This window comes from Leptonychotes weddellii, chromosome 14 (genome assembly GCF_054177405.1).
Source record: "Leptonychotes weddellii isolate Sample4059 chromosome 14, ASM5417740v2, whole genome shotgun sequence".
NCBI classification, from domain to species: domain Eukaryota; kingdom Metazoa; phylum Chordata; class Mammalia; order Carnivora; family Phocidae; genus Leptonychotes; species Leptonychotes weddellii.
This window is the reverse complement of record NC_138382.1, coordinates 6,655,595-6,681,589: the sequence shown is the minus strand read 5'-3', so window position 1 is coordinate 6,681,589 and position 25,995 is coordinate 6,655,595. Positions and strand designations below refer to the sequence as shown.

At 38.5% G+C, this 25,995-nt stretch overlaps 1 protein-coding gene across 5 annotated transcripts in view; it reads right to left on the bottom strand.

Moving 5' to 3' along the window:
• RFX3 (regulatory factor X3) overlaps positions 1–25,995 on the bottom strand; it is a 281,571-nt gene that overhangs the window by 133,822 nt on the left and 121,754 nt on the right. For all 5 annotated transcript variants that reach the window (XM_081802793.1, XM_081802790.1, XM_006739897.3 and 2 more), the window contains one exon: positions 20,961–21,085. In XM_081802793.1, coding sequence (XP_081658919.1) covers positions 20,961–21,077 — 117 coding nt within the window. In that variant the 5' untranslated portion in view covers positions 21,078–21,085. The remainder of the gene's footprint in view (positions 1–20,960; positions 21,086–25,995) is intronic.

Below are 25,995 nucleotides of genomic sequence, written 5' to 3'. Positions count from 1 at the left end.
CTCCCCCTGCTTGTGTTCCCTCTCTCGCTGTCTCTCTCTGTCAAATAAATAAATAAAATCTTTAAAAAAAAAAAAAGAAAGGGCGCCTGGGTGGCTCAGTCGTTAAGCGTCTGCCTTCAGCTCGGGTCATGATCCCAGGGTCCTGGGATCGAGCCCCGCATTGGGCTCCCTGGCTCTGCGGGGAGCCTGCTTCTCCCTCTCCCACTCCCCCTGCTTGTGTTCCCTCTCTCGCTGTGTCTCTCTCTGTCAAATAAATAAATCTTTAAAAATAATAATAAAAAAATACATTGCTCCACATATGTGCTACTTTTAAAGAATAAAACTCATTGGGTTGGTAGAAAAAATAGAATTCCATGAAAGGGCTGCTTCTAAAGAAGTAAAAAGATGGGTCCTTGAAAGCACTGACAGCACATTAGATCAGATAACACTGTTACACTAGGAGAAGCAAAGAAGTTTGACACCAAGAACAAATGACTAAAGATATGGATCACAAAAATGGCTGATGACTAATTTGGGGCGGAATCCATGACCAGTTAGGTTTACAGACAAGTTTTTTTTGTTGTTGTTGTTTTTGGTTTTTTGTTTAATAGCCAGTTAGGGCACTTGAAATGGTCAAAAGCATATTAAGTGATCTCCAGAAAGTTATCCAATGAGTGCATGGACACTGTATGTAGCGGTCAATTCAACATTAATCCAAATTACAAAATATTTACGAAGTCAAAAAGAGTATTAAAAAATTACTCACCACATATTTTTAATGATTGCGTTTTAGAATCATAGGATCAATATTCAGTCTTTACCTAATCAGTAGTTTAAAACAGTCTTCAGTAAACTGTCAGCTCGTTCACTTTACATTCTTCTATGAGGTACATGATTTCTTTTTTTTTTAATTTATTTGAGACAGAGAGAACCAGAGAGAGAGCACATGAGAGGGGGGAGGGTCAGAGGGAGAAGCAGGTTCCTTGCTGAGCAGGGAGCCCGATGCGGGACTCGATTCCGGGACTCCAGGATCATGACCTGAGCCGAAGGCAGTCGCTTAACCAACTGAGCCACCCAGGCGCCCTGAGGTACATGATTTCTAAGAAAGGAAACCAAACTTATGAGTGCGCAATCTGTGAATTAGAACACTGCTTGCTTCCTGGATGGGGGTGGGGGCAGGGAGAGGAAAGCAGAGATGTGCTGGGGACAGGCACAGGAAGCTTTCTGCGGTGATAAAAATGTCCTATATCTTGATCAAAGGGTAGGTTCGATAATCACCCTCACAGCATACTGAACTTAAGGTCTGTGTATCTCCCTGTAAATACACTGTAGCTCACTAAAAACTAAAAGGCAAAAAAAATGTATGTATATAAAAAACTTCCGCATTTCTCTATTTTATATGAAATACACTTAGGGAATGCAATGAATTGCGAACTGAGAATAGATGCTTTCTTTTACAATGTCCAGATAAGTAATTCTGCTGTGTGTGTGTGTGTGTGTGTGTGTGTATTCAGGGGGACGGGTGTTTTCCCCAGAAAAGTCAAACAGTAATTTGTTAAGTTTCTGATAATGATATGTGGCTACAATAGTATTATAAAACATCTGTGGGAATAATGACCAAGAATATAATTAAACAAAGCTTCTTCCAATTATTATATTTTAACATAAAATGAATTCTATTTATAGCAAAGCAAAATAGTTACTGAATTATTTTACTCGGCTTATGGAAAAAACTGATTACAGGCAAAGTCATTCAAGTTGTTTGTTACGGTATACACATCACTGAAATGGGATATTTTTCGTTGCTACCAGGGATGAGTTCTCTAAACATCAGAGGTGTCTGCTCATAACGTACAGTGGCTTTCGTTTTTTCAGATGCTTCTGTTGATAATGCCAGCAATACGGTACTTTTTTTTTTCTTTGCCAATGGAGCTAATAAGATAAAGCAAATAAATTTAGATACTTACAAATAACGTAACCAATTCAATTTCTTTAGCATCAGTTAATTCCAATTGTTTAATTTTAACTTTACTTATATTAGAGCAGAGTACTTAGGATTAAATCAGTGTTTCCACTAACACCACTCTAAAATACATTATAATAACTATCAAATAATTGATATAGATATGCTATGACTTTGGGGATAATTTCAGTAATTTGTATAACTAAAATCATTTAAATTACCACTCAAAAGATGATAAATTATTAATAAACTATGAGGTTTTACATGTGGCCAGAAATTTAAATTATATAAGACTACAATAAATGTATTATCTTGAAAAAGCAGTTATGGAAAATAGGCTCATCAACTTAAGCAAGATGAAGAGAAGTTGGAGAAAGTCCAGGAACGAAAAATATAAATTACTAAGTGATTGGAAAATGACTTAACAAAGAAAGCCTAAAATAATTTGGATTTGTAGGGAACAGAAGGCTGGGGTGGGAATTAATACCATCTTTTATTCAACTGGATGAAGCAGTACTATGCAAACAGAGCTTCCGTGCTCTCTGCCCAGTAAGAAAAGGATCTAAGATAAACCCAAGTAGCAACTAGAAGGGCTATGATTAGGTACCAAGAAAACTTTCCCTTGCCGTTTCAAGACTTTGGGGTCTAGTAACAAATACGGCTATAAACTCTGAAAATGTTTAGCACAACAGAGATGACTAAAGCTAGTCCTTTCTCCAATGTATGCGTAGCATACGTAGTAAGTGTTGTGGACCCCATGTGCCTGGACGCTCAGCCTTACCGCTTGGATGCACAGTGGTCTAGAAGCACACCATAGCACCTGTTTGCCTGAGAGATTTCTCAGACCCTCAGCACCCTCTTTGCCCAGCTGCAATCAAATGTCAGGAAACTGACCCCTGCTGTGAGTAGCCTCTGCCAACAACCAACAGGAGTCTGTATAAAAACTCTAGGCTGTCTCTTCCTTCAGGTGTGGTAACTCTAAGATGCGGCCCAATGGTGGCTCCCAGATTGTCCCCATGTGATCCATCCCCCACTTGGTCCACAGTTGTAATGTGTATAATCATAAAATCTGTACTGGATCAATCCTTCCCTTGTTTCACTTTCCCAATATCCTACTGACATTTCTGGGAATCATCTTCCAAATAAGCTACTTGCACTGAAATTTTTGTATCAAGAGTTTGCTTCTTTACCACCCAAACTAAGGCAACATATATGCCATTTCAAAGTACCACCGTCTTTTTAGATACTTAATAATTTAAGTGGTTCCTCAATTTAAAAATTCCTTGAAAAAACTTTTATAACACCACAAGAAATGGAAACCTTCTATATTCCAGCTTTCATTATTATAGCACACCCAAAATGAATAATGTCCAGACAGTTATTTAATACCAGCCAGCTATTGTTGCCCATTATTGCTGAGCTGGAATCCTACTGTGTTGTTGTTGTTTTTACGATTTTATTTATTTGAGAGATTGAGAGAGAGAGAGAACACAAGCCAGGGGAGGGGCAGAGAAGCAGACTCCCCACTGAGCAGGGAGCCCAACGTGGGACTCAATCCCAGGACCCTGGGATCATGACCTGAGCCCAAGGCAGACACCTAACCGACTTGAGCCACCCAAGTATCCGTCTTTTGTTGTTTTTTAAGTGTGAATGCGGGAGTGGGGGAAGATGAGCAAATATTGGTGAGATATTACAGATACGCTGCACTAAACTGACCTTGTTGATTACATCGAGTGAGTGGCAGGAAATGGAAGGGGGACAACTTCCTAGCTCTGTGATTCAATGTTTTCTTACATCTCTTTCACAGAACTACCTGAAGTCCATCTTACCATCTTAGACCACTTAAAATCACTTCACATTCCAATGGGATATGCATTCCACACTTGAGAAAATACTAAGCTACAGAATAAGAACTCTGAGAAAGCTCATTCACAACCTTACTCAGAGAAACTTATTAGAGGTCTCTCAAGGTTTCTGTGGCCCCTAGATAATCTCAGAAACTATTAAATAAAGAGTTAGGAATTCTAGTCTTAATTTTCTGGGTGGTTGTGGCCGAGTCACTTCATTTTTCTGGACCTCAGCTTCCTCAACCTTAAAATAAGAAACTCAAAACGATTCATGTTTTTCTCTTCTGTTCTCCTCACCACTGCAGGAATAAAAGGGATGAGCAAAAGTGAAGCTGCAGGGTTCCCAGTCCCAGTGCTCCAAAGGAGTTCTAGGAAGATCAGTTTGACATATAGACCTGTTTGCTAGAAGGAAGAAGAGGAGAGAGACAGACAGACAGATATGGTAGGGAGAGAGGGAAATAGGTAGAGGAAAGAAGGAAGGGAAGGGGTAGGACAAAGACTAGAAAAGAAAAGAAAAAGTTTTAAAAACTGACTTCAGGGATGCCTGGGTGGCTCAGTCGTTAAGCGTCTGCCTTCGGCTCAGGTCATGATCCCAGAGTCCTGGGATCGAGCCCCGCATTGGGCTCCCTGCTCCGCGAGAAGCCTGCTTCTCACTCCCCAACTCTCCCTGCTTGTGTTCCCTCTCTCGCTGTGTCTCTCTCTGTCAAATAAATAACTAAAAATCTTTAAAAAAAAATAAAAACTGACTTCAAAAAATACTGGTACCACCTTGTACTTATTAGGATGGCTGGTCTCAAAAAAAGGAGAAAATACATGTTGATAAGGACGTAAAGAAATTTGAACACCCTTGTGTACTGTTGGTAGTTATGTGAAATGGTGCAGCCACTAAGGAAAACAGACGGTCATTCCCCCCAAAATTAAAAATAGAATATACCATATGATACCGTAAAAATAGAATATACCATATAAAAATGGAATATACTTAAGTTTTATTTTAGTGATCTCTACATTCCATGTGGGGCTCGAACTCATAAACCCGAGATCAAGAGTCGCATGCTCCTCCAACTGAGCCAGCCAGGCACCCCCCAACAATTCCACTTCTGGGTATATACCCAAAAGAACTGAAAGCAGGGTCTCAAATAAATGCTTGTACACCCATGTTCATAGCAGCCTATTCACAAGAATCAAAAGGTAGAAGCAAGCCAGTGTCTTTCAAAAGATGAACAGATAAGCCAAATATGGTACAAACATGCAATGGAATATTTTTTGACTCTAAAAGGAAAGGAAATTGACATAGACTACAACATGGATCACCTTGAAGACTTGATGCTAAGTGAAATAAATCAATGGCAAAAACACAAATACTATAGGATTCCCTTTATGTGGGTCCATAGAGTAGTCACATACATAGGGACAGAAAGTGGAATACAGGTTACCAGGGGAAATGGGGAGTTGTTGAATGCGTTCTGAGTTTCAGTTTTGCAGGAGGAGCTCTTGAGACTTGATGCACAACAATGTGAATAACTTAGCAATATTGAACTGTACACTTAAATATGCTTAAGATGGTAGATTTTATGTTATGCTTATTTTTCCACAAATTAAAATTTTAAAAAATCCGGGTTAAAAAAACCCACAGGACTATATGATGTTTAAGATCTCTTTCAGGTCCACAGTTTTTGAATTAGTATTAATAAAAATTATGTAATTAATCATGGTCGTGACACAAGATTCATGAGCAAAATTAGAACAAAAAGTCATTTATCCCATAAATATTATGCACAATATTTGCAGGAGGTGTATTATAACCATTAATCTCTATGATGCAAGGAATGAGCTTCAGTGACTAATACTTAACTCATGCTCTTTACAGAGATTCACTAAAATATTACCTAAATGTTGGAAATCTCAAGGCCAAATAGAAAGTCTGCAGATTTAAGATTACTATTAATCTCTCAGCAGAGCTGTCACCTCCACTTGGAAGGCTATTGATTCCCAGCCAGAATGAAGGGCAGTGTAACACCATAACCCTCTCATGGTCAAGCCTGTGTCGGGATGAGTTCTACATGTCTGCAACAATACCTTGATTCTACATCCCAGTGAGTAGGACCTCACCATGCTGTAGCTTATCCATCTTGTCTACCTGTCCATGACACACTGCAATCACTTCATGTTTCTTAAAATGATTTGAATTAGCATACGATCTACTCATAAATTCTCAAATTTCTCCATGCAAGATGATGAGAGGTTTTCTAAAATTAAATAAATCATTTCATGTCATTTTTTGTATAATTCTGTTTCTTGCTGAAAACATAGAACCTAACCTAAGTTAATGTATCATTAAATTTTCTTTTCTTATTCTTCTTGGTTTTAACTTAAAATTTTTAAAAATTATTTGAACTCCCCTAAGTTTACTTTAGAAATCTATTTAATTAGACACAAATTAGATATTTGCTGGTTTAAATAAAAGTAGAAATGGAAGAATAGTAAACTATCAGTAAGCAAAAATATTAAAATACATATAACTGGCCAAGAAGCACATAAGAAGATGCTCAACATCATTAGTCATCAGAGAAATGCAAATTAAAACCACAGTAAGATAACCACTACATAACTCACCAGCACGGCTAATATTAAAGACAGTAATAGTTCCAAGTTTGATAAGGATGTCCAGCAACTAGAACGCTTATACAACTGTGGGTGGGAATATAAAATGGGATAACCACTTTGGAAAACAGTATGGCAACTTCTCACAAAGTTAAACAAACACTTACCATGTGTGACCCAACCACTCTACTCCTCAGGCTTTACCCAAGAGAAATAAAAACATATATCCACACAAAGACTTAATATATGAGTGTTCAAAACTGGAAACAAACCAAACGTTCAATAACAGGTGAATGGATAAACAAACTGTGATACCTTCCTATAATGGAATGTTATTCATCAATAAAAAGGAATAAACCACTAACAGACACAAAAACATGGAGGAACCTCCCCAACACTATGGTGAGTGAAAGAAGCCAGACACAAGGGAGTGGATGTTTTGTGATTTCGTGTATTTGAAATTCTAGAAAAGACAAAAGGATCTAAATGACAGAAGATCAGTATTATATGGAACTAGGAATGGGGGAGCAGAAGAACTGAGCAGATTGAGGCACAAGGGACCTATCTGGGGTGATGAAAATGTTCTATATTTTGGTTGTGATGATGTTTATACAAGGGCACATATTTGTCAAAATCCATCAAACCCTACACTTAAATGGTGAATCTTATTGTATGTAAATGACATCTTCTTCCTGGAAAGTTATAGTATGGTAGCAATATTTTAGTTCGGTAGTTTCCAAACTTCTTTTTTTAATAATTTTCCACTCTGACTTAAAAAAACAATTTATAAATCACATACGTGTTCTATTGTATTAATAGGATATGTTTTATAAAACATATAGAAAAATAGGAATTATAAAATTAAATGCTAAAGATCAAATATTTAAGTATCCTGTTAATTAAGACAACTTCATTAGCTAATCTAATGGCATAATATATACTTAGGTGAGAGGTTCATGACTGAGGATAGTGGACATAAATCTGTATGTCGAAAATCTTCCTGGTTCTTAGAACACATGGACCCAACTTGTTATCACTTAGGCAGGAAGTATCTAAACAGATATTTGCTATGTGATTGTCAGAGAATTAGGGAAGCATTCATTCTGCTAACTTCTTTATCTCAGCAATCTGTGCACTATCTTCAATATGTGGGAATGTTTTTAAGCTGCTTACCCATATTTATGAAGTTAGCTTAATCAAAATTAGTCTATATAACCTATTAATCCATCTTGCTGGAAACATAAAAAAAACTGCAACAAACAAGTGAGGGGGGGTTGTTATCAACCCCTCTTCCCTCAGGATGTCTCAGTTACACATGTAATATATGTAATTTGTTACATTTTAGCTATATTTCTTATTTTTAGGCAAAAAAATTTAATAGAAATTCTAACATTTCTTCCTCTTCTTCCAATCTTCTTGCACAAACCTAGGACGTAGATGTTCTACTTTGGAGACATCTGATAGTGACAATTTACACTATTCAGAAATTATAGCTTTAAAAGTGACATGTGTGCACGTGCATATTTAACACTAAACATATAGTTAAATATTTTCAACCATTAATTTAGACACTTTAGTATTACCTACTTCACTCATCAACTCAATAAACACTTACTGAGTACCTATCATGTGCCAGACAGATCGCGTGTATTAGGTTGTACTATGGTGGGAGCAAAAGAAGATGGACCATGGTTGGCTGGTTGGCTCAGTCGCTTAAGGGTCAACTCTTGGTTTTGGCTCAGGTCATGACCTCGGGGTTGTGAGATCATGAGGTCAAGGCGCTGCACTCAGCGGGGAGTCTACCTCTCTCCCTCGTTCTCCCTCTGATCCTCTGCCCTCCCCCTGCTCATGTGCACTCTCTCTCTCTCTCTCAAATTTAAAAAAAATCTTTTTAAAAAATCACAATGATGAAATAGACTGTGAGGGAAAGGTACATGTGGCTAGAGGAACGTATAACAGAAAGACTTTGTCTAATTTGGGGATCAGCCGTGCTTCCCTGAGACCATGACTGCTGACCTCTAGTGTTCAATAAAACACTATTAAACCTGTACAAACATAAGCCAAGGTATAAATAATGATACTTGCGGGGCCAACTAGTATGATGAAGCTTCTTTTGTACTCACTCTATCTGTGGTATCATTTAGCCTTGATTACTTTCATATTAGGGCTGGCTCTATTCCACCTCATTAGCCCAAGACAATTATAGTGCTCAACCTAACACCAAGAAGATCATAAAGATCTATGAGAACACACTGAAAATGAATAGCAATCTCAGTTATAACGTAGTAATTCAGATGATCTGGAATAAATTCAGTTTCATTATAAGGATTATCTAAATACATACACACGTACACACACACACACACACACACACACACACACACAGAGTAGGTTCCTGAGGAAATATCCATATACCACGTCTTGAGAAACCCTGCTCTTTGCAATCATTTTCCCATACAGTTCCTAGCAGAGTGTCTGATCCGATGAATCAATAATTTTGCCCTCATATTTACAAAATGCTTTGCACGTTACAAAGCACCATTACAGGGGTGCCTGGGGGGGGCTCAGTTGTTAAGCATCTGCCTTCAGCTCAGGTCATGATCCCAGGGTCCTGGGATCGAGCCCCGCATCGGGCTCCCTGCTCAGCGGGAAGCCTGCTTCTCCCTCTCCCACTCCCCCTGCTGTGTTCCCTCTCTCGCTGTCTCTCTCTCTCTGTAAAATAAATAAATAAAAATCTTAAAAAAAAAATAAAAAACAAAGCACCATTACAAAGATTTTTCTCCTTTGATTCTACTGACAATTCGGGCACATTATCTACTTCAGAGATAAAGAAACTAAGGCGGGGTGGGACTCATCCAGAAAGTCTTCCGCAATCGCCCCTCCCATCAACTGACTCACCTCCAAATTACACAGTGTTCTACTCTGCTCCCAAAGCGCCACAGATACGCTGCAGACACTGATATTCTCAGTGTCATTTCTGTTTACCTGTCAGTCTCTCTGGCCTAACCTTAAAGTTCTTCCTGTCCCAGGAGCAAGTGCAGTTCCTGCCACAGAACAGAGGCTCAGTCACTGTTTGCCAAATGAGCTACGGGATACCGTGATGGCAAGTCAAGGGCAGGCAGGCTGAAGTAACTTCTTCAATACCATATAGCTTACTGATGGGCAGACCGGGCATTCCAACTCACTCGGTTGGAATGAGATCTCCTGAGATTAAATTCAAGTCACTGTTCCTTTAGCCCCCATCTCTAATACTTTAGGGTGACATTATTACTGCTTCATAGGAAACACCAACCAAAACATAGGTATGAATATAATTTAAGCTCAAACATCAATTTTCCATGTGTGAAATAAACTGTCTACTGAGATCTATTAGCTTTGTCAGCACTTTCTATCTTTATACCGACTATTTAAAGATGATGGGTATTGTTTATTACACTAGCTTCTCTGGGCCATTTTTCCCCCCTAGCTGGAGTTCCTCAGCATCTCTGATGCTTTTTTGCTTTGTTATTTTAAAATATCTATTTAAAATAAGTTGCTAAAGAAACAATTTCTGTGAAATGTATTTATGAAATTACTGGGGAAAATTAAGAGTAATCATGAGTTTTAAATGCATAACCACCTACCAGATCAATGAACCACAGGCCAACAAACACCTTAGTGAGCCTCAATGTCAAAGAAAAAGCCTTGAACATAAGTACAATAACAAAAAGGAAAAATCATTGGTAAAATGGCTTTGCACAGAATAATTATGTTATCAAGGGTCATAAATGGGACTGTAATCAATGGTTTGGTCAGTTTCATAAGAAATTCAGAAAAATTATTATCACTGGGAACTAAAGCTTAGGTTCATTCAAAGCCAAATTAACTTCCTTAGTATCACTTTCCAAAAACTTCAAGAATAATTTTGTTCTATTATTTCAACCTACAGATACAGTTTCATTCACAAAACAAAAACAACTCATGTTCACTTGTCTATAGTTTTAACTCTGCTAGTGATAGATTCAAAGTTACCCTGAGATTCACAAATGGGACAGTGCCTTTTTAAACCTAATTATGTTAATAAACACTTTTATTTGAGAATCACCTTTCTTCTTATATTTCAAGTGCTATCTTTTCTAATGTATTTTTTCTTATTTCACTTCTCCTCTTTAATCCTACTACTTTTAAAAAGCTAAAATTGCTAATAATAAGAAGGCACAGATTGAACAGGATCCCAAGCTATTAAGACTTAATAAACCCGAAACCCCAAGTAGTAAAGGAAGAAAGAAAAAAAATTATGACTTTGGATAGCTGTGTAGATTTATGAGAAACAGCCTGACCAACTTGCAAACCAGAAATAGAAGTCCTACGTATTACTGTTTTCAGTTTTGAGGCCTATCTTCTTGTCACCCATTAAAATTATACCTTATAGAAATAAAAGATAATCTTTTAAAGCAATCTTTAAAAATTAGGAGCATTAAAAGATGAAAAACTATACCTTTTCATTTAATAAAAAACTGGTATTGTACCTGCTTCCCCATCCAATAATTAACATGTCAATTGTAATAAGAATTTGGGCGACTTTAATTTTTTTTTTTTAAAGATTTTATTTATTTATTTGAGAGAGAGAGAGAGAATGAGAGAGAGAGAGCACATGAGAGGGGGGAGGGTCAGAGGCAGAAGCAGGCCCCCTGCCGAGCAGGGAGCCCGATGCGGGACTCGATCCAGGGACTCCAGGATCATGACCTGAGCCGAAGGCAGTCGCTTAACCAACTGAGCCACCCAGGCACCCCGGGCGACTTTAATTTTTTAAAGCTTGCTAATCAATTGATTTGATTAATCTAGCTTTCCTCCCAGTTGGGATGGGAATGGTTGTTTGGGCCTTTATAAAACTGGATATATACCAGTACTAATTAAGACAAAAATCAAAGCCGCAAACGGGCTAATTATCTTTGTTGAGTTTAGGACCTAATTTCTAATTTCTAATGCTTGTGTTTATTTTCTTGAGAATAATTTAGTTTGCATTTTCTAGCAACCAGGTTTTTAAGCAGTCCTCCATTGTATCATCAATTCATTATACACATTTGTGTTTTTACGAGTCTTAAAAATATCACCAATTTTAACTGATCTTTTGCTTTATGTGTTGATCAGGCTTGCTTGCTTGCTTGCTTATATATGTATATGTGTATGTATGTATGTATGTATGTATGTACTTTCTTGATAGTAATTATCAAAACTGGAGAGTTGATGGGGAATGTGGAGACAGTGTGACAAAAATCTCAAAACTGATTTTCCTCTACATTTTTTTCTTTTCTTTTATTTAAAACTTTGACTTGCTGAGGTGAGACAAAAGTATTTTAAATTTGGGATACTTTTTTGAAGAACTCTTGTACCTTAGCATATGTATAAGCATTGGGCAAAATTTCAGGTTTTACTTATTTAAAGGTAAAATACTAAATAAGTACCCACGTCTATTGAAAACAGTATTAGGACTAGTAGCTCAATAATCCCTTCACAAACTTCAATTGGTAAACTTGGACTGGTATTGATTTTTAAGTGCTTTTTCTTTTGATATGATTTCAGACTTCTGGAAAAGCTGCCAGAATTATAAACAATATTCCCAGGTATCCCTTCCCCAGATTATCTTGAATAATAACATTTTACTACATTGATTGTATCATTTTCCCTCTTTTATTCCCAAGGTTCTATAGTTACTGATGCTCATACTTATGACTGAGTTTAGAGAGGGCTTCAGAAGTTCAAGGTTTATAATGTTTTTATATGCTAGCTATTTTGCTCAAATAGCCCTTTATACCCCAGATACTCCTGTTTGCTTCACTAGTTTTGCTTGTGGGATTTCTGAAAAATGCACAGTGATTCATAAAGCTAAACCCAATCCTTCTTGACATAAAGTATATTATGTTCTTTGCCATAGGACTACCATGTTCAGTACCGTTATGTCAGAGAGCTTACACCACTTAAAGCTGATCTTGATATAACTCATCTGACTGCTTTATCTCTGTAGGATAGAGCTTAGGAGCTCAGGATCTAAAGTCAGATGACTTGGATGTGACTCCCGGCTAAAAAAAAAAAATCATGACTGAAGGAAGGTATATTAGTTTTAAACATCGGGTTTCCAACTTAGCACTGAGCAACGGGACAGCCAGGACCAAGAGCGTAGCTCTGGTTTGCTTTAAAGGGGAAATCCAGGGGCGCCTGGGTGGCTCAGTCGTTAAGCGTCTGCCTTTGGCTCGGGTCATGATCCCGGGGTCCTGGGATCGAGCCCCGCATTGGGCCCCCTGCTCAGCGGGAAGCCTGCTTCTCCCTCTCCCACTCCCCCTGCTTGTGTTCTCTCTCTCGCTGTATCTCTCACTGTCAAATAAATAAAATATTTAAAAAAAATAAAAATAAAAAAATAAAGGGGAAATCCATCAGTCTGTCAGGGCTGTGTGCAAGGAAAACGAAGCATCAGAGTCTCTCTGCAGAAATGGCTTTGACTGATGTCAACACAAACTTTTAAAGAAAATAAAGAGGCATTCCATGGGTGTCTATTTCTACAATCAGCCCTGGATCAAAGGAAGAGCAAAATTATAATTTTTCATGGATAGAAAAGATAGGTGTTAAGTGTTCCAGGAAATTAACCTTCTGACATGCTGGTTTGGTACAGACAGGGAGCTTGAAGAATTTTGATGAACAATTCATCTTTCTGCAAAAGTGTCCAGGAGAGGAGATGACTCACAAACTCTGTTCCATATATCCTTATAGCTTCCACAAAGGCATCTCAGGAACTGCTGTCAGGGGCATGGAGAACCTAAGTGGACAGGGTCGTTAAAAGCTTTAGAAATGAGAGGCTGAGCTCCAAGCACAGGGAAGGGCCCACAGCAGGTGCTCAGTAAACGGCAGTTACTATTATTGGATTTGTTGTTTCCAAAGCTGAATGGTGGTCAACTTCAAAATGAGTGCTAACTGGGGCCCCTGCATGGCGCAGTCGGGTTAAGCGTCTGATTCTTGGTTTCCGCTCAGGTCATGATCCCAGGGTCGTGGTACTGAGCCCCGTGTCGGGCTCTCTGCTCAGTGTGGAATCTGCTTAGAGTTTCTCTCTCCCTCTTCCCCTCCCCCCTGCCCTCTCACATCCATGCTCACTCTCTCTCTCAAAGAGATAAATCTTTAAAAAAAAAAATCAAAATGAGTTATTACTGAAAACTTAAATAGCTTATACTTATAGCCAGATCAGGAGCCACCTAGGACCCCATCTCATGTCCCACCACTTGTCTATGTCCCCCTCTCTCCTCCAGCCTCAGAAAACACTTCCTTTTATTCCCTCACTGGTTACCTCTATTCAATCTTAGCTTGAAGGTCACTTCCTCTGGAAAGACTTCCTTGACCAGCTCAGACTATAAATAATTTTTATTTGGGCCTTAAAGTTTCTCTTTATTTCAGATACTGATGGCAAATAGGCTCAGCTATGTTGAGATCTATTACACTAAAAGTGCATTTTTAGCACAGATAAAGAATTCCTCTGATTTGCTTTGGTGAAAAGGGCCAGTGCTCTGTTTAAATTATGTTCCACCTTGTGCAAATTATATGTTAACAGAAGTGCCAGTTATCTTAAAGTTTTCAACTTTCTACTCATGTGAAAAATTTTATAGAACTGAACTCTTCCAGCAAAAAAAAAAAGAAAAAAAAGATCCTGATGTTGGAATTGATGGTTTGATAAGCAAATTAGATATCCACAGGAAACATTATATATCTCTAGGAACAAAATTATGGAATCAACTAAAATTCATCTATACAACTACGTGATTTATTGAAGGAGAAAATTTTCTGCTATTCAACTCCAGAAGGTCTTTTGGGATAGTTGCAATAAATGAATAATTTAAGTCTCTTCCAACTGGAAACCCAAATTCCAATCAGGTTAGCTAAAATATTAATATAATATTCTTACCTTCATTTCCTAAACTCTTATATCCTACCACGACACCACACTTAATCCAAAATTGTTATATTTCATGAACAGAATAAAACACTGGAGGTATTCCTGATATTTACTGAGAAATCCTCTGGCATTTTCTCTATCACTATGGCGACTGTAATGGATGCCCATCCAGGGTGGAGAATGCCAATACTGCCCCTGTAGGTAAGACCATGTGGTCTCCATTCTGATCTAGAGCCTGAGCCTCCCTAACTCATAAGCCACAGTAATACAAAGAAGGACCAGAGGTCCATTCTTACTGAAGAAAATGAAAGCAACTGGTTTTTAAAACTAAAGCTGTAGAGGAAGAGTTACCTGAAAGTGAGGGCAAAAATGAGAAGGCCAAAGGCCAAACCTTATAGAAAAGGGGGTAAAAAACAATCCCCAAATTAGAGGAGTCAGATAATACTACTAAGAACAAGGAAAATAATAATAGTAAAAATAACAATAAATTTATTGAAGGCTTATTATATAATACCAGGTAGTACCTTGAATTAATGAACACATTATTTAATATTTGTAGCTAAGCATAAGCCAGATATTATTATCCCTATTTTATACATGAGGAAATTGAGTCTCAGGCAAGGTTAGTAATTTGCCCAAGAGCATATAACCAGAAAGAACTAGAGCCAGGATTTGAACCCAAACCTTCTAACTATGAATCTCAGTCTCTCCATCTCTATAAAACCTGCTTTCCTTGACAAAGTAGCCCTCTAAGAAATAAAAGGGAAAGCAGCCCAAAAGTCACAGAACAAGAGAGCTATAGGATAGTTAACAGTATCAAGTGTCAAAGAAAAATCCAGAAAGATCCTAGAGAATATTGTTGGATTTGGTTCTGTCCAAAGTGCACAGTTTCCACAGTTGTATGGGTAGCACCCAAATCTCACAGGGTGAAGAAGCAGCTGGACAAAAGGGAAACAGTAGACAAGTACAGATATCTCTCTCAAGAGAACTGGCAGTGGGGGACCAGACCGTGAAAGAAATCAACTGAAGAGGGCAAAGAACGAAAATACAAGGGAGGGAACACATGTAAAGACACCACAAATGGCTCATCTGACTCAACCTCCCACAAGAGGCTCTTGGGAAACACTTCCACATCCCTCACTTCTTGCCCCTCACCACCCAGTACAGACTCCCTGATTTCCCTTGAGCTCCTCCATGCTTCTCCCTACCAGAAATACCCTCTTCCGGTTTATTTTTCTTATGACCTCCAACTTTTCCTTCAGCACACGGCTCAAAGGTCACACCCGTGGTGAAGACATTACTGACCCTCACTCCCAAGAACAATCTCCACTGTTACTCCTGAGGCACTTGGTATCCAATTCTATAATAACATCTATCTCCCTCAAAAGTTGGCATTCCACAGTAAGGGGACCATGTGAAATCACATTTGAGACCCCAGCATTTAACACAATGCTCATATTCCTCTGCAACTACTTTATCCTAAACTGATCACAATGATCCAACTCCAGACAAGAAAGTATTTTTAAAATCACTTAACAAAGAACCAGTGCATATGACTACTCAACCATTTAAATAGTAGAGCTCTTATTTTTTACAAATATTCAGTAGAGATGTTCAACTAAAAGGCCTACATATTGGATTGGCACAGCAAAATTTATTTCAATTGTAAATCAGCATGTTCCTTCGAAACACCTTTTCATATTAGATACTAAAAATTAGCAATTCTGGCTCTAAAAAATAAAATAAATATGCTCTTCAAGAGCTAAAATCATTCTCTTTTGTTTTTCTACAAAAACACATTCAACAGGAATTCATTTTAAAATGTAACCCCATCTTTTAGGATGTCTGCCACAATCTTAATTAGAATACTGTCCCCTTAGGGAACCAAGCCAATGGGACTCAAGTCCCAAATAAGAGCAAACCACAGAAAAATGTCTTTGTTTCTGTTGATTATATGAGATAATGGTCTCAAATGAAAAGAATTCTATTCGTGTCCATCAAAGCTAGGATGCACAAAAAGCAAATCTCTTGACCCTGGACAGAAAAGAAAGATAAAGACAGAAATGATGGAGTACACTACCTCAGGTTTAGCTCCAAACTAGCAAAAGAACCCATTTAAAATATTACAGATCAAATTTCAAGCCAATACAATATTCTCTTATGGATTTAACATACTATAGGCAATCTTTTTTCCCCTTAATCAATATTCACTGCTTCCATCACAAGAACTTTCTCTTGGGTATACTGCTAATTATCACAGTTTCTTTCTGGTTGTGATGATATACTACAGTTATCACAGGAATATGGCAAACAGAAGTGAGCATAAAAATGACCCCTTATTGAAACTGTGGTCTCATGTGAGGATCTCAGGAGCACCCATGTTAAAATTCCTTTCGTAAAATCTGTTTCCGAAAATTTGAGGCATCATTTTAAAGATACCCATAAAAAAGAGATCTACTGGGATTCATTTAAAATTTACCCTTCTTGAAGGGTAATCTTCTTGAAGATTGCCCTTTGCCTAGAACCTAACTGGAAATTCTGATTGACTCTGTTTCCCAAACAAAATATCATTTATCCCTTTGACCACAGGGAAAATACGCTCACTCGCCAGAACGTACCATAACTTATGTGAAAATGCTAAATAGATAGATTGATACTAACCAAAAAGAAATAATATAGCTAGAATTCTATTCTATTCACTTTCATACCTCAAATTATAATATTTCATACCTCATATATAATATATTATAATATATAATATAATAAAAATTATATCATACCTCAGATTATATAATATATAATCTGCCCAGATAGATGATTTACGGAAAAACTAAGGTTCTTATCTGAATATAATCTTGAAATGAATTTTTAATCACATAAAAAGAGGTTTCAATGTCCCAGTTACATACTAAAGACCCACTAGAAAGAAAGTGAGTCCCTGCGCAGGGAAAGGTAAAGACCACAGTCTCAGATAATAAAAGAACTCAAACAAAGTTGACAGCTAACTTGACAAAAGATTTTTTTCCTTGAATTCAAATAGAAGCCCCTCAACCCCTGGGCACCACTGTACCTGGAATGTTATGTTTACAAGAAGTGGTACAGGGATAACACAGTTGCCCACTTTGACAGAAAAGATGTGTTCCTTTTTCTAAGGAAGGGGGAAGACAGGCAGGGACTGTAGAGAACATATGAACTGTACTCGGAGGGGCAGTTAAAACTGGGAAACATGAAAGGGAGAAAAAAAGTCTTAGAGCCTTGGTTTAAAGTGGTTAAGGAATTATCTTCAATGTCAGCAGAACCTGAAGCCCAAGATTACAACAAGGAGTAAAAGTTCTGACTTTAGTCTAGGTTCTGCTTTGAAAAGAATCTAAATTTGCTGGCTATGGGAGAGAACAGAACAGTGGAAGACATTTTCCTCCTTCCCTCTCCTGGCTTTTTAAGTCTGTTTTAGGGCAAGTAGGGTCAAAGACCTCTCAGATTTAGGCATAAAATGACCAACTTGAAGAATAATCTACAAAAAACTCTTAACAAATCACTCAAGGCAGGGGGAAGGCAGGGGATGGGGAGGAGCAGCTCATTTCTAGCCATTGTCTATGGAGACCATCAGTCCAAAAAGTCTTTTTATAAAGATGATAATGAGTAATATCAAAATTTTAATATCTAATCAACATACTGAATTTGAATATTCTTATAGATTTTTACTGAATTGGGCAACCATATCTATATTTGGAAAGCTGAGACTCTACAGTGTTTTGTGAAATGGTGAAAAATTATAAAAGACAGGAAATTTGATGAAGTATTATATAACAAGACCTTATAATCATTGCTCAGAATTCTCTATTCCTGAACCAGATTGTCTAAGGAAAGGTAGAAAGTTGAGCTCATACAGAATAAATGAAAAAGCATAGAAATAATTTTAGTATCAACATTTTACTGGGTACTTATTAGTCAGTGAGATCAGAACCTTCATGCTTTGAAGAAACAGAACTATATATTAGATCTTAAAATTTTCTGGGTTTTTTTTTCAACTTTCTAATCAATAAAATATTACATGCCTCAACATTCAAACATTTTAGCTATAGACCTTCTCTTCACATCAGAGTGGCCAAAGCAAGGACACAAATAAAAGTTGAATCAACAGAAGTAATTACCTTTGACATCAATGCCATGATTTCAATATCCATCATGGGTCAGTGACAAAGGCTAGAAGATTGTAAAGGTATCCCACTACAGTTTGAAAACTCAAGAGGACATCAGCACATTAACGATACAAAGATTATAGACAAGTGAAGAGCAACAAGAAATTACTTCAGCAATAATCTGATCGGTTGTAGAAAATTTATCTACAGGGACACTGTGAGAATGCACTAGGGAGGGGAGCCTGGGTGGTTCAGTCAGTTAAGTGTTTGACTCTTGGTTTCAGCTCAGGTCATGATCTCAGGGTCATGAGATTGAGCCCCGAGTCGACAGGCTCCACGCTGGGCATGGAGCCTGCTTAAGATTCTCTCTCTTTCTCTCTCGCCCTCTGCCCCTCCCCTGCGCTCTCGCACACGCTCTCACACATGTGCACACATGCTCTCTCTCTCTCAGAAAAAAAAAAAAAAAGAATGCACTAGGAAGCATCAAATGTTGACACTTTTCTAGTTTAAAAAAAGGGAAAAAAAGGAAAAGAAGAAAGAAAAGAAAAAAAAGAGGAGCAAAAACTCCTTCCAAATAAGCCTGGAAGGACTACAGGCAACTCCAGGCAAATACCACACTAACCCACGATGTGAAATAGAACACTTTGTTGACAAAAAGCAAACGGGAGTTCTCACCTTCTTTGCTTGGTGTAAGGGGATGTAAAGTATCACCTGCCGTGAATGTCCTAGAGGAAAGAGCTAACTCGAGGAGCTGAAAAATATGTCTGCTGGGAATGAGCCATATGGCACAGCAGTGTTTTCCAACGTGGGGTCCACATGTACATGAGATTACTTTTTATGAGGACAAAGAACAAGGTGAGTGTGCATATGTATGATTTTCTATTTATGCTGGTGATACTGATTTTCCACTTCTGGTAGCAATTTTTGTTTTTTATAAAAGGTTATGTATTTAATACAAAAAGTGATTTTATTCAAGCAGGAGTCAGAGTCTCTCCACCCACTTCTTGCAGTGAGATGGGTAACTGCCTTCTGGAACTTCGGTGAAAGTTTGGGGATTTATTCTTTGGTTTAATCTCTGCACGGAAGAAGACCAACCATGGGTGATACCATACGAAGAAAAGGATTAAGTGAATTAGGACAAGAAATACCCAATCTTTTTCCCCTACTCAGCTCTCAGGCAGTCAAATATTCTCCCTCCAAACAGGAAGCTGCAGAAGTCTTCTTTAAAATTATGACAGCCCAAGAGAAAAAACAATGATCCTGAACACCCGAGGGAACCCAGTTAAAAAGCCCAGTCAGATGACCCTACATTGAAGTCAATGACCCACCCATGCATTCACATGGTGTTTATCCTCATGCTTTTAAATATGGATAAACACCCCAGATTATGAGATATCAAAGAAACGCTTCAAAAATAAAAGGAGACAAAAAACAAAAAACAAACCAAACCCCAAAACCAAGAACAAAGTATCTTGAAGGAAACAGACTATATACAGTAAAGAAAAAAATTTCAACAATTTAAAAAAAATTAAAGCTTCGAGGAGAAATAAAAAGATAAACAGGAAATAAAACATGATGTTACGAAAAGGAACATACAGGAAAAATTTTAAAAAGCTTCTTGATCCCAGCACTCTCCCTGCCCATCCCCCTCCTCTCTCCTGAAAAGAAATTAACCTTAAGTACCTCTGTCTACCATTTCAGAAAAGCTATCCCTTTCCCTAGCTACTTTCCTGTAATTGTTAAGAGCGACGTTTGCTAAAGATTCTCCTTGATACTAAGAAATTACAGGCAAATTGCCAAGTTTCAAGATAATGCTCTATATGATCTTTCTCATTTATTTTCTCACCACTCTTTGGAAGAAATGATAGACCAAGGTGTTCCCAATCCACACTGTAGAACTATTAACTGGCACAAAGAGCATTATTTTGTCAGTATCTTTCCAAAACAAGCCTAGTGTCCTGAGTATGAATAAGCTCTGTAGTAAACATGTGACGATGAATTCATTCCTAAATGGGATGAGTCAGATCTCCAGACCTTTAAGATAATTTAATTTTCATTCAACAGTATTTTTCTAGTCACCAAAATACTCAGGCATTTTCTAAATCATCACAAAGGCAAAATCCTTGCCTGGAGGGTATATGCAACCTCTCCTTTATTATGTACTACTTCTTGTGAAACAATTTATGAAACTCTGATTGCTGATATTTCAATATGAAAGAAAGGGGAAGTTGTGATAAAGAATAACAGAGGGGAGAGGAGAAGGGACAGAACCTATGGAGGAGGATGGTCAAGGCAGAAACAAACGTTTTCTTCGGGAGTCAAGAGGCTCTTCCAGAACAGGGATTACGGTTTGGATACTTTTCTTTGCATCCCTACGGCCCAGCCCGGACAGCATCTGCCACATCCAGGAAGGGCTCGAGAAACATTGGCTGAGCTGACCTCAGGGCTGAACTCCATCCATGTCAGTGCCCACCGGGCCAGAGCGCATCTGAGGGTCGACAGCAGCTCCTTACCTGTTGTTGCACGGGTACTTGCTGCACCACCTGGGTAGGCACTGCTGCTTGACTGGCCACAGATGTCTGTAAAGTCACTGTCGAACCTGTGTCCGACCCGGTCTCTGATGTCTGCATGATGGTCTCTGAAACGCAGCACAACAGAGATAGAGTTGTAAACGCGCGCCTCATGCGACCAGCTGCGTGACATTTGTTCTTCAAGGCCTATACAGAGAGTAACTTTCAACTCTCATGCGTACTTCTTACGCCAACACCCCGCCATGATCTTCCATGCATTGTTAGAGTCACTCCGACCACTTTTTAAATAAATACAGAAAATGACCAAGTCGCATTAAAAAAAAAAAAAATCCCCATTTAGCACCTCTCATTTTGAGGCTATAAAAGCCGAACTTCATTGAAATCTACCTTCCTTAGGTCTCATCCATTATAAATTGGTTCAATTGTATTAAAAACTACAGTCCAAAATTATTTCCAGATGCTCAATTTTCAGTCCACAAACCCTAACTGGATGTAAATATGTCATAAAATGTTATTTTCTAGACACTTTTTTGGCCATTAAGATGTCACCAAAGGCGTATAATTTAGAATAAATTATTTCTAACATCCTTTCCAACTTTCAAACTTACTATGCTGTGATCTACAAATAAAAAGCAATGTATATCCAAAAATTTAACCAAAGGATCAGGCTTACTAATTTTCTCTGCCTTTGGTATGATTCATACTAAAATCAACATTGATTTTACACAGAGGTAGCCAAAGATCAACAACGTTTAGTATTTTGAAGATGGGGAGGACTACTCTTAGAAAATGAGACTTGTAAGCAAAGCCACGAAATTTTACCTTCTCCCATTCAGAGTTCAACCTGGCACATTTTTTAGTTCGTATGTGCGTGACCTGCTAACACGGGGTAAATTCTGTAGCATGTGCTCTAACAGGTCTGGTTTCTCAGACCTCCTGGTCTCAACATTCCCTTCTGCTACTTACATGGTCAATAGAATAAGTATTAATTTCTTTGTTATTGAACAGGGCCCAGAATTCTAATTTTCTTTCCTGGGGGGTTGGGGGCACAATATTTAATTGGTAGCTTAAGAAAAATACTGCATTATGGTTTAAATCTGTGAACAGTAATGGTGAATATTAATTTTCCCTAAGAAAATTCTGGAAGAGTATCCAGTTCTTTCAAGTAGAAAATTAAGCCCCTCATCATCTTTGTCACAGTGTGTCCTCTTCCAATTTTCCCCCCAAACCTTTTCTGTCATCTCATTCGATTTTAGAAATGGACCTCTGAAGACATCTCATCCACTTTTCTTATTTTATAAATGAGAAAATTAAAACCCAGAGAGGTGGAGACTCACTCAAAGTGACAGGAACAGTCATGGGACTAGGCCTGGTCCTAAGAGCTAAGGACTCTTCCAAATGCTCTACATGTTAACGTATGAGTAAATTAATCCATGTAACAACCCGATGTGATTGGTAGGGTTATAATCCTCCACTTACAGATGAGGGACCCCGGGCACACAGACTGAAGGTGGTTAGAAGCTTATAAAATAAAGGGGGAAGTGACAGAGACTGTAGCTACCACCCCATTTATTTGGGTCAGCTACTAACGTTCAGCTCCAAGAAGTTGAGAATTCGTGGGAAGGCTAAACTGTAGGTGCCAGGTCTCCCAATTTTCCAAACGAAGCTGAAAGTTCAGATTTTTATGTGAAATGATGGTTCCTTTTTTAAACTGTAGTATTAATCTCCAAGCGAACACACACACACACACACACACACACACCCACAAGCATGCACACATACCCCTTTGGGCTAACATTAAGACCATGGACATGCTTGAAAATGTCTGAGAATGACAGGATTCTTGCCTAGTTAAGATTAAGTGGAAGACCCCTGGTTCTAAACTTTGGGGAAGGGATATATACATTAGGAACCCTATCTGTGCCTCTTCCTTTATTCCATCCCAGAGGGAAAAATATACCCTCCCAGAAATGAAAGCAAAACCAATGGCCTTTGATTCATTACATGCTTGCAGACCATCAATACCTACTGTGCTACCGCAGAGGACCTATTAGTGAAAGTGAGGGGATTAGTGAGCTCTCTTTCTGCAGAGAATGAAGAATGAACCAGATGTTGGATGCCATCTTCAGGGAGGTTTTCTTAGCCTCTCTTCCCAACTCCAAGATAGGTGGAGGCCTTGAAATCTGCTTAGTATATAAACGAAGAAAGGGTTGCCAATTATGGCCATTTGAGGGTGGATGTTTCTTAGAGTGAAGTCACTCACCTAAAACTCCCTCCTATTTCTCCCAACACTGGCTGGGAATTTTATCGAGGCTTTGTCATGTGTCCATACACTGTTCTGCAGACCAGTCTACACACCCCTTTTGGTATATGACCCATGCCTTGACATCTACTATTTTAGACCTAACATATTCAAGAATATAAAGATATCTTTAAAAATTAAATATACTTGGAGGGCCTAGGTGACATAGTCGGTTAAGTGTCAGACCCTTGGTTTCAGCTCAGGTCGTGATCTCAGGGTCGTGAGATCGAGCTCCACATCGTGCTCAGCGCAGAGTCTGCTTAAGACTCTCTCTCTCTGCCCCTCCCCCCTAAAATAAATAAATAAATCTCTTAAGAAAAATTAAACATACTTTCAAAGCAATTCCTAAGAATTCTCAATAAGCTACCTGAGAGAGCTTATCAGAAGATAAAAGGCACAGATTTGAAAACTGGCCTCTCATGGGCTATATTAGACTCCACAGACAGGCTTTGGCTCAGAGTTACTACAAATTAAAATTCTTAATTACCAATATTTAAAAATTGGAAATCTCCATGTTAAAAACCAATTTCCAGATTCTTACAAAAAATATGAAAATTAGAAAAGGTGAGCCTATATTATGTGTTTTATAGACAGATTATTTAAATGGCAATACTCCTTCACTTGCCTAGCCTCTATAGGCATGTGAGTTCATGACACTTCTTGGGGTAACCAGAAATTTAGTCTTATGCATCCAGATTTAAAATGGAAAAATTACATTTTGGGTTTAATCTTGATAACATTTATACTCACTCGCTTCTTTTATATAAAAGAGAAATACCCAAGTTTTGAACAATTTACTAAGAGAAATGTGTAACCAGATGATTGGAAGTATGATTTTCCTCATTTTGCAGATGAGTCAACGGACACCCAGAGATGTTAGGTCACACTTAGCCAAGGTCAAACAGCTGGAGGTTGGAAAGGAGGGTTTGGATATACCAACAAAGCTCATGCACTAAACAACTAGACCAAGTAAGTGGGGAGTCCTGAATTTCAGAATAGTCATTGCATAGATAGAAGAGAAGAGAGTAAAGAAAAGCAAACTGGGGACCTTTTTGGAATGAAAAGGAAGGAAAGCGGTCCCAACTATTTTAGAGGAGCAACATTTGCAGGAGAGACTGGGGAAAATGAGATGGAAGGAAAATTACGGCTTTGTAACTTCAGGTGAGAAAGTCATGGAGAGCTTTCCATCCAGCCTCTGGCTCCATTCCACCTCAAAACTGGCAGAGAAAGCCCAATTCAGAATAACCAGTAATTGCCCCAGAACATCTTGTTTCCTCCCCAGTGACTGTTCCTCCTCCCACCTCACCAGCTCCTGGATCACAGGGTCGTGCCAATGGATAAGAACTTAGTCTCTCCATCTCTCCTTGACGGACCCAACTCCATCCTCCTATGATTTCACTGTCCTTCCTCAGTTATGAGGAAGAGGCTTCCCTTGCCAAGGCCTCGTGGCTTGAGAGGGTCTCAGTCCCATCCCTGGCAGAGAATGGCTCAAAAACTCACAACCATAATTAGGTCTCTCATCTGACAAGTCTTTCCCAGGTGCCATGTAATACGCTAAGCGCTCAAAATACACCTCATTTAATCCTCAGAAGACTCCCATTAATGGCAGCACTCTTATTGCCACTTAACAAACAAGGAAACTGAGGCACAAATGGATTATGTAACTTGCGAAAGCCACACAGCAGGTAAGCGGAAGAGCCTGAGTTCAAACCCAGGTTTATCTGACTCCAAAGCCCACGAGGTCACCACTACGTATGTATTACTTTGCAATATCATGATGATAGGGCTTCCAGATGAAAAGCTACAGACTGTGGGTCTGAATGGCAAAGTCTTTGGGATTCTCAGTCCATTGTATTTGATCTACACCTTCCAGTAACAATGGACAGGCATCACTTCTCTCTCCGACATGGAAATTAGGAAGCGTTCTCTCTCTTTCCGCTGAGGCCATAAGAGAACCTAACTCCTAAGTATTTTTCCAGAGGCATTTTAACTGATTAATTCTGAAGACCTGACTTAACAGCAGATCAATTAGAATGTTAAAGCATGTCTGAGGAGTAGAACCCTCCTGCCAAATTTTGCTAAACAGATCATTTAAACCCACTGACGCATTCAGAGTGTTCTGGTAGCTTTCCAACATTTCAGCAAAGCAAGAATCATCACTGAGGGTACTGTCTTAGCAGGCTTTACTTGTAGGTTTTGTTTTAGACCCAACATAAGGTTTGTGTGTACATCTGAGGTGTTCCCATTCAACTAGCAGTGGTTTCTGTGCTTTGTTTATGTTTGGGAGTAATTTGGTTAGTTCAGTTCCTTCACAGCCCCCTTTCAAGTGATATTTGTTTATCAGCCCAAATGCAGTCACATTAATCCATTTTGATAAGCTAAATAAACCCCTGCAGTTGGTCCATGATGCAGCCCATATGTAAATGAGTTGTATATTCTTGCAGGAGAGACATACACAATTTCAGTCTAGTCATCCTTGCCTAATGTGGCTGTCAGGTGTGTCAAGAGCAACAGATGCTTGTTTGACAAAGGACCTTTTTATTCTGGCTAATTAAGCAGTTGGACACACCCGCCTGTTAACGGTTCTGCCTTGTACAGCCAACTCTGGCTGAATCATGCGAATCTACAGCTAAATAGGCCACATTTTGAAAGAAGGCTAATTAACCCCTAGGAGAAGGAAAAGAATATTGCAAAAACCCAGCTGCTGAATGCAAC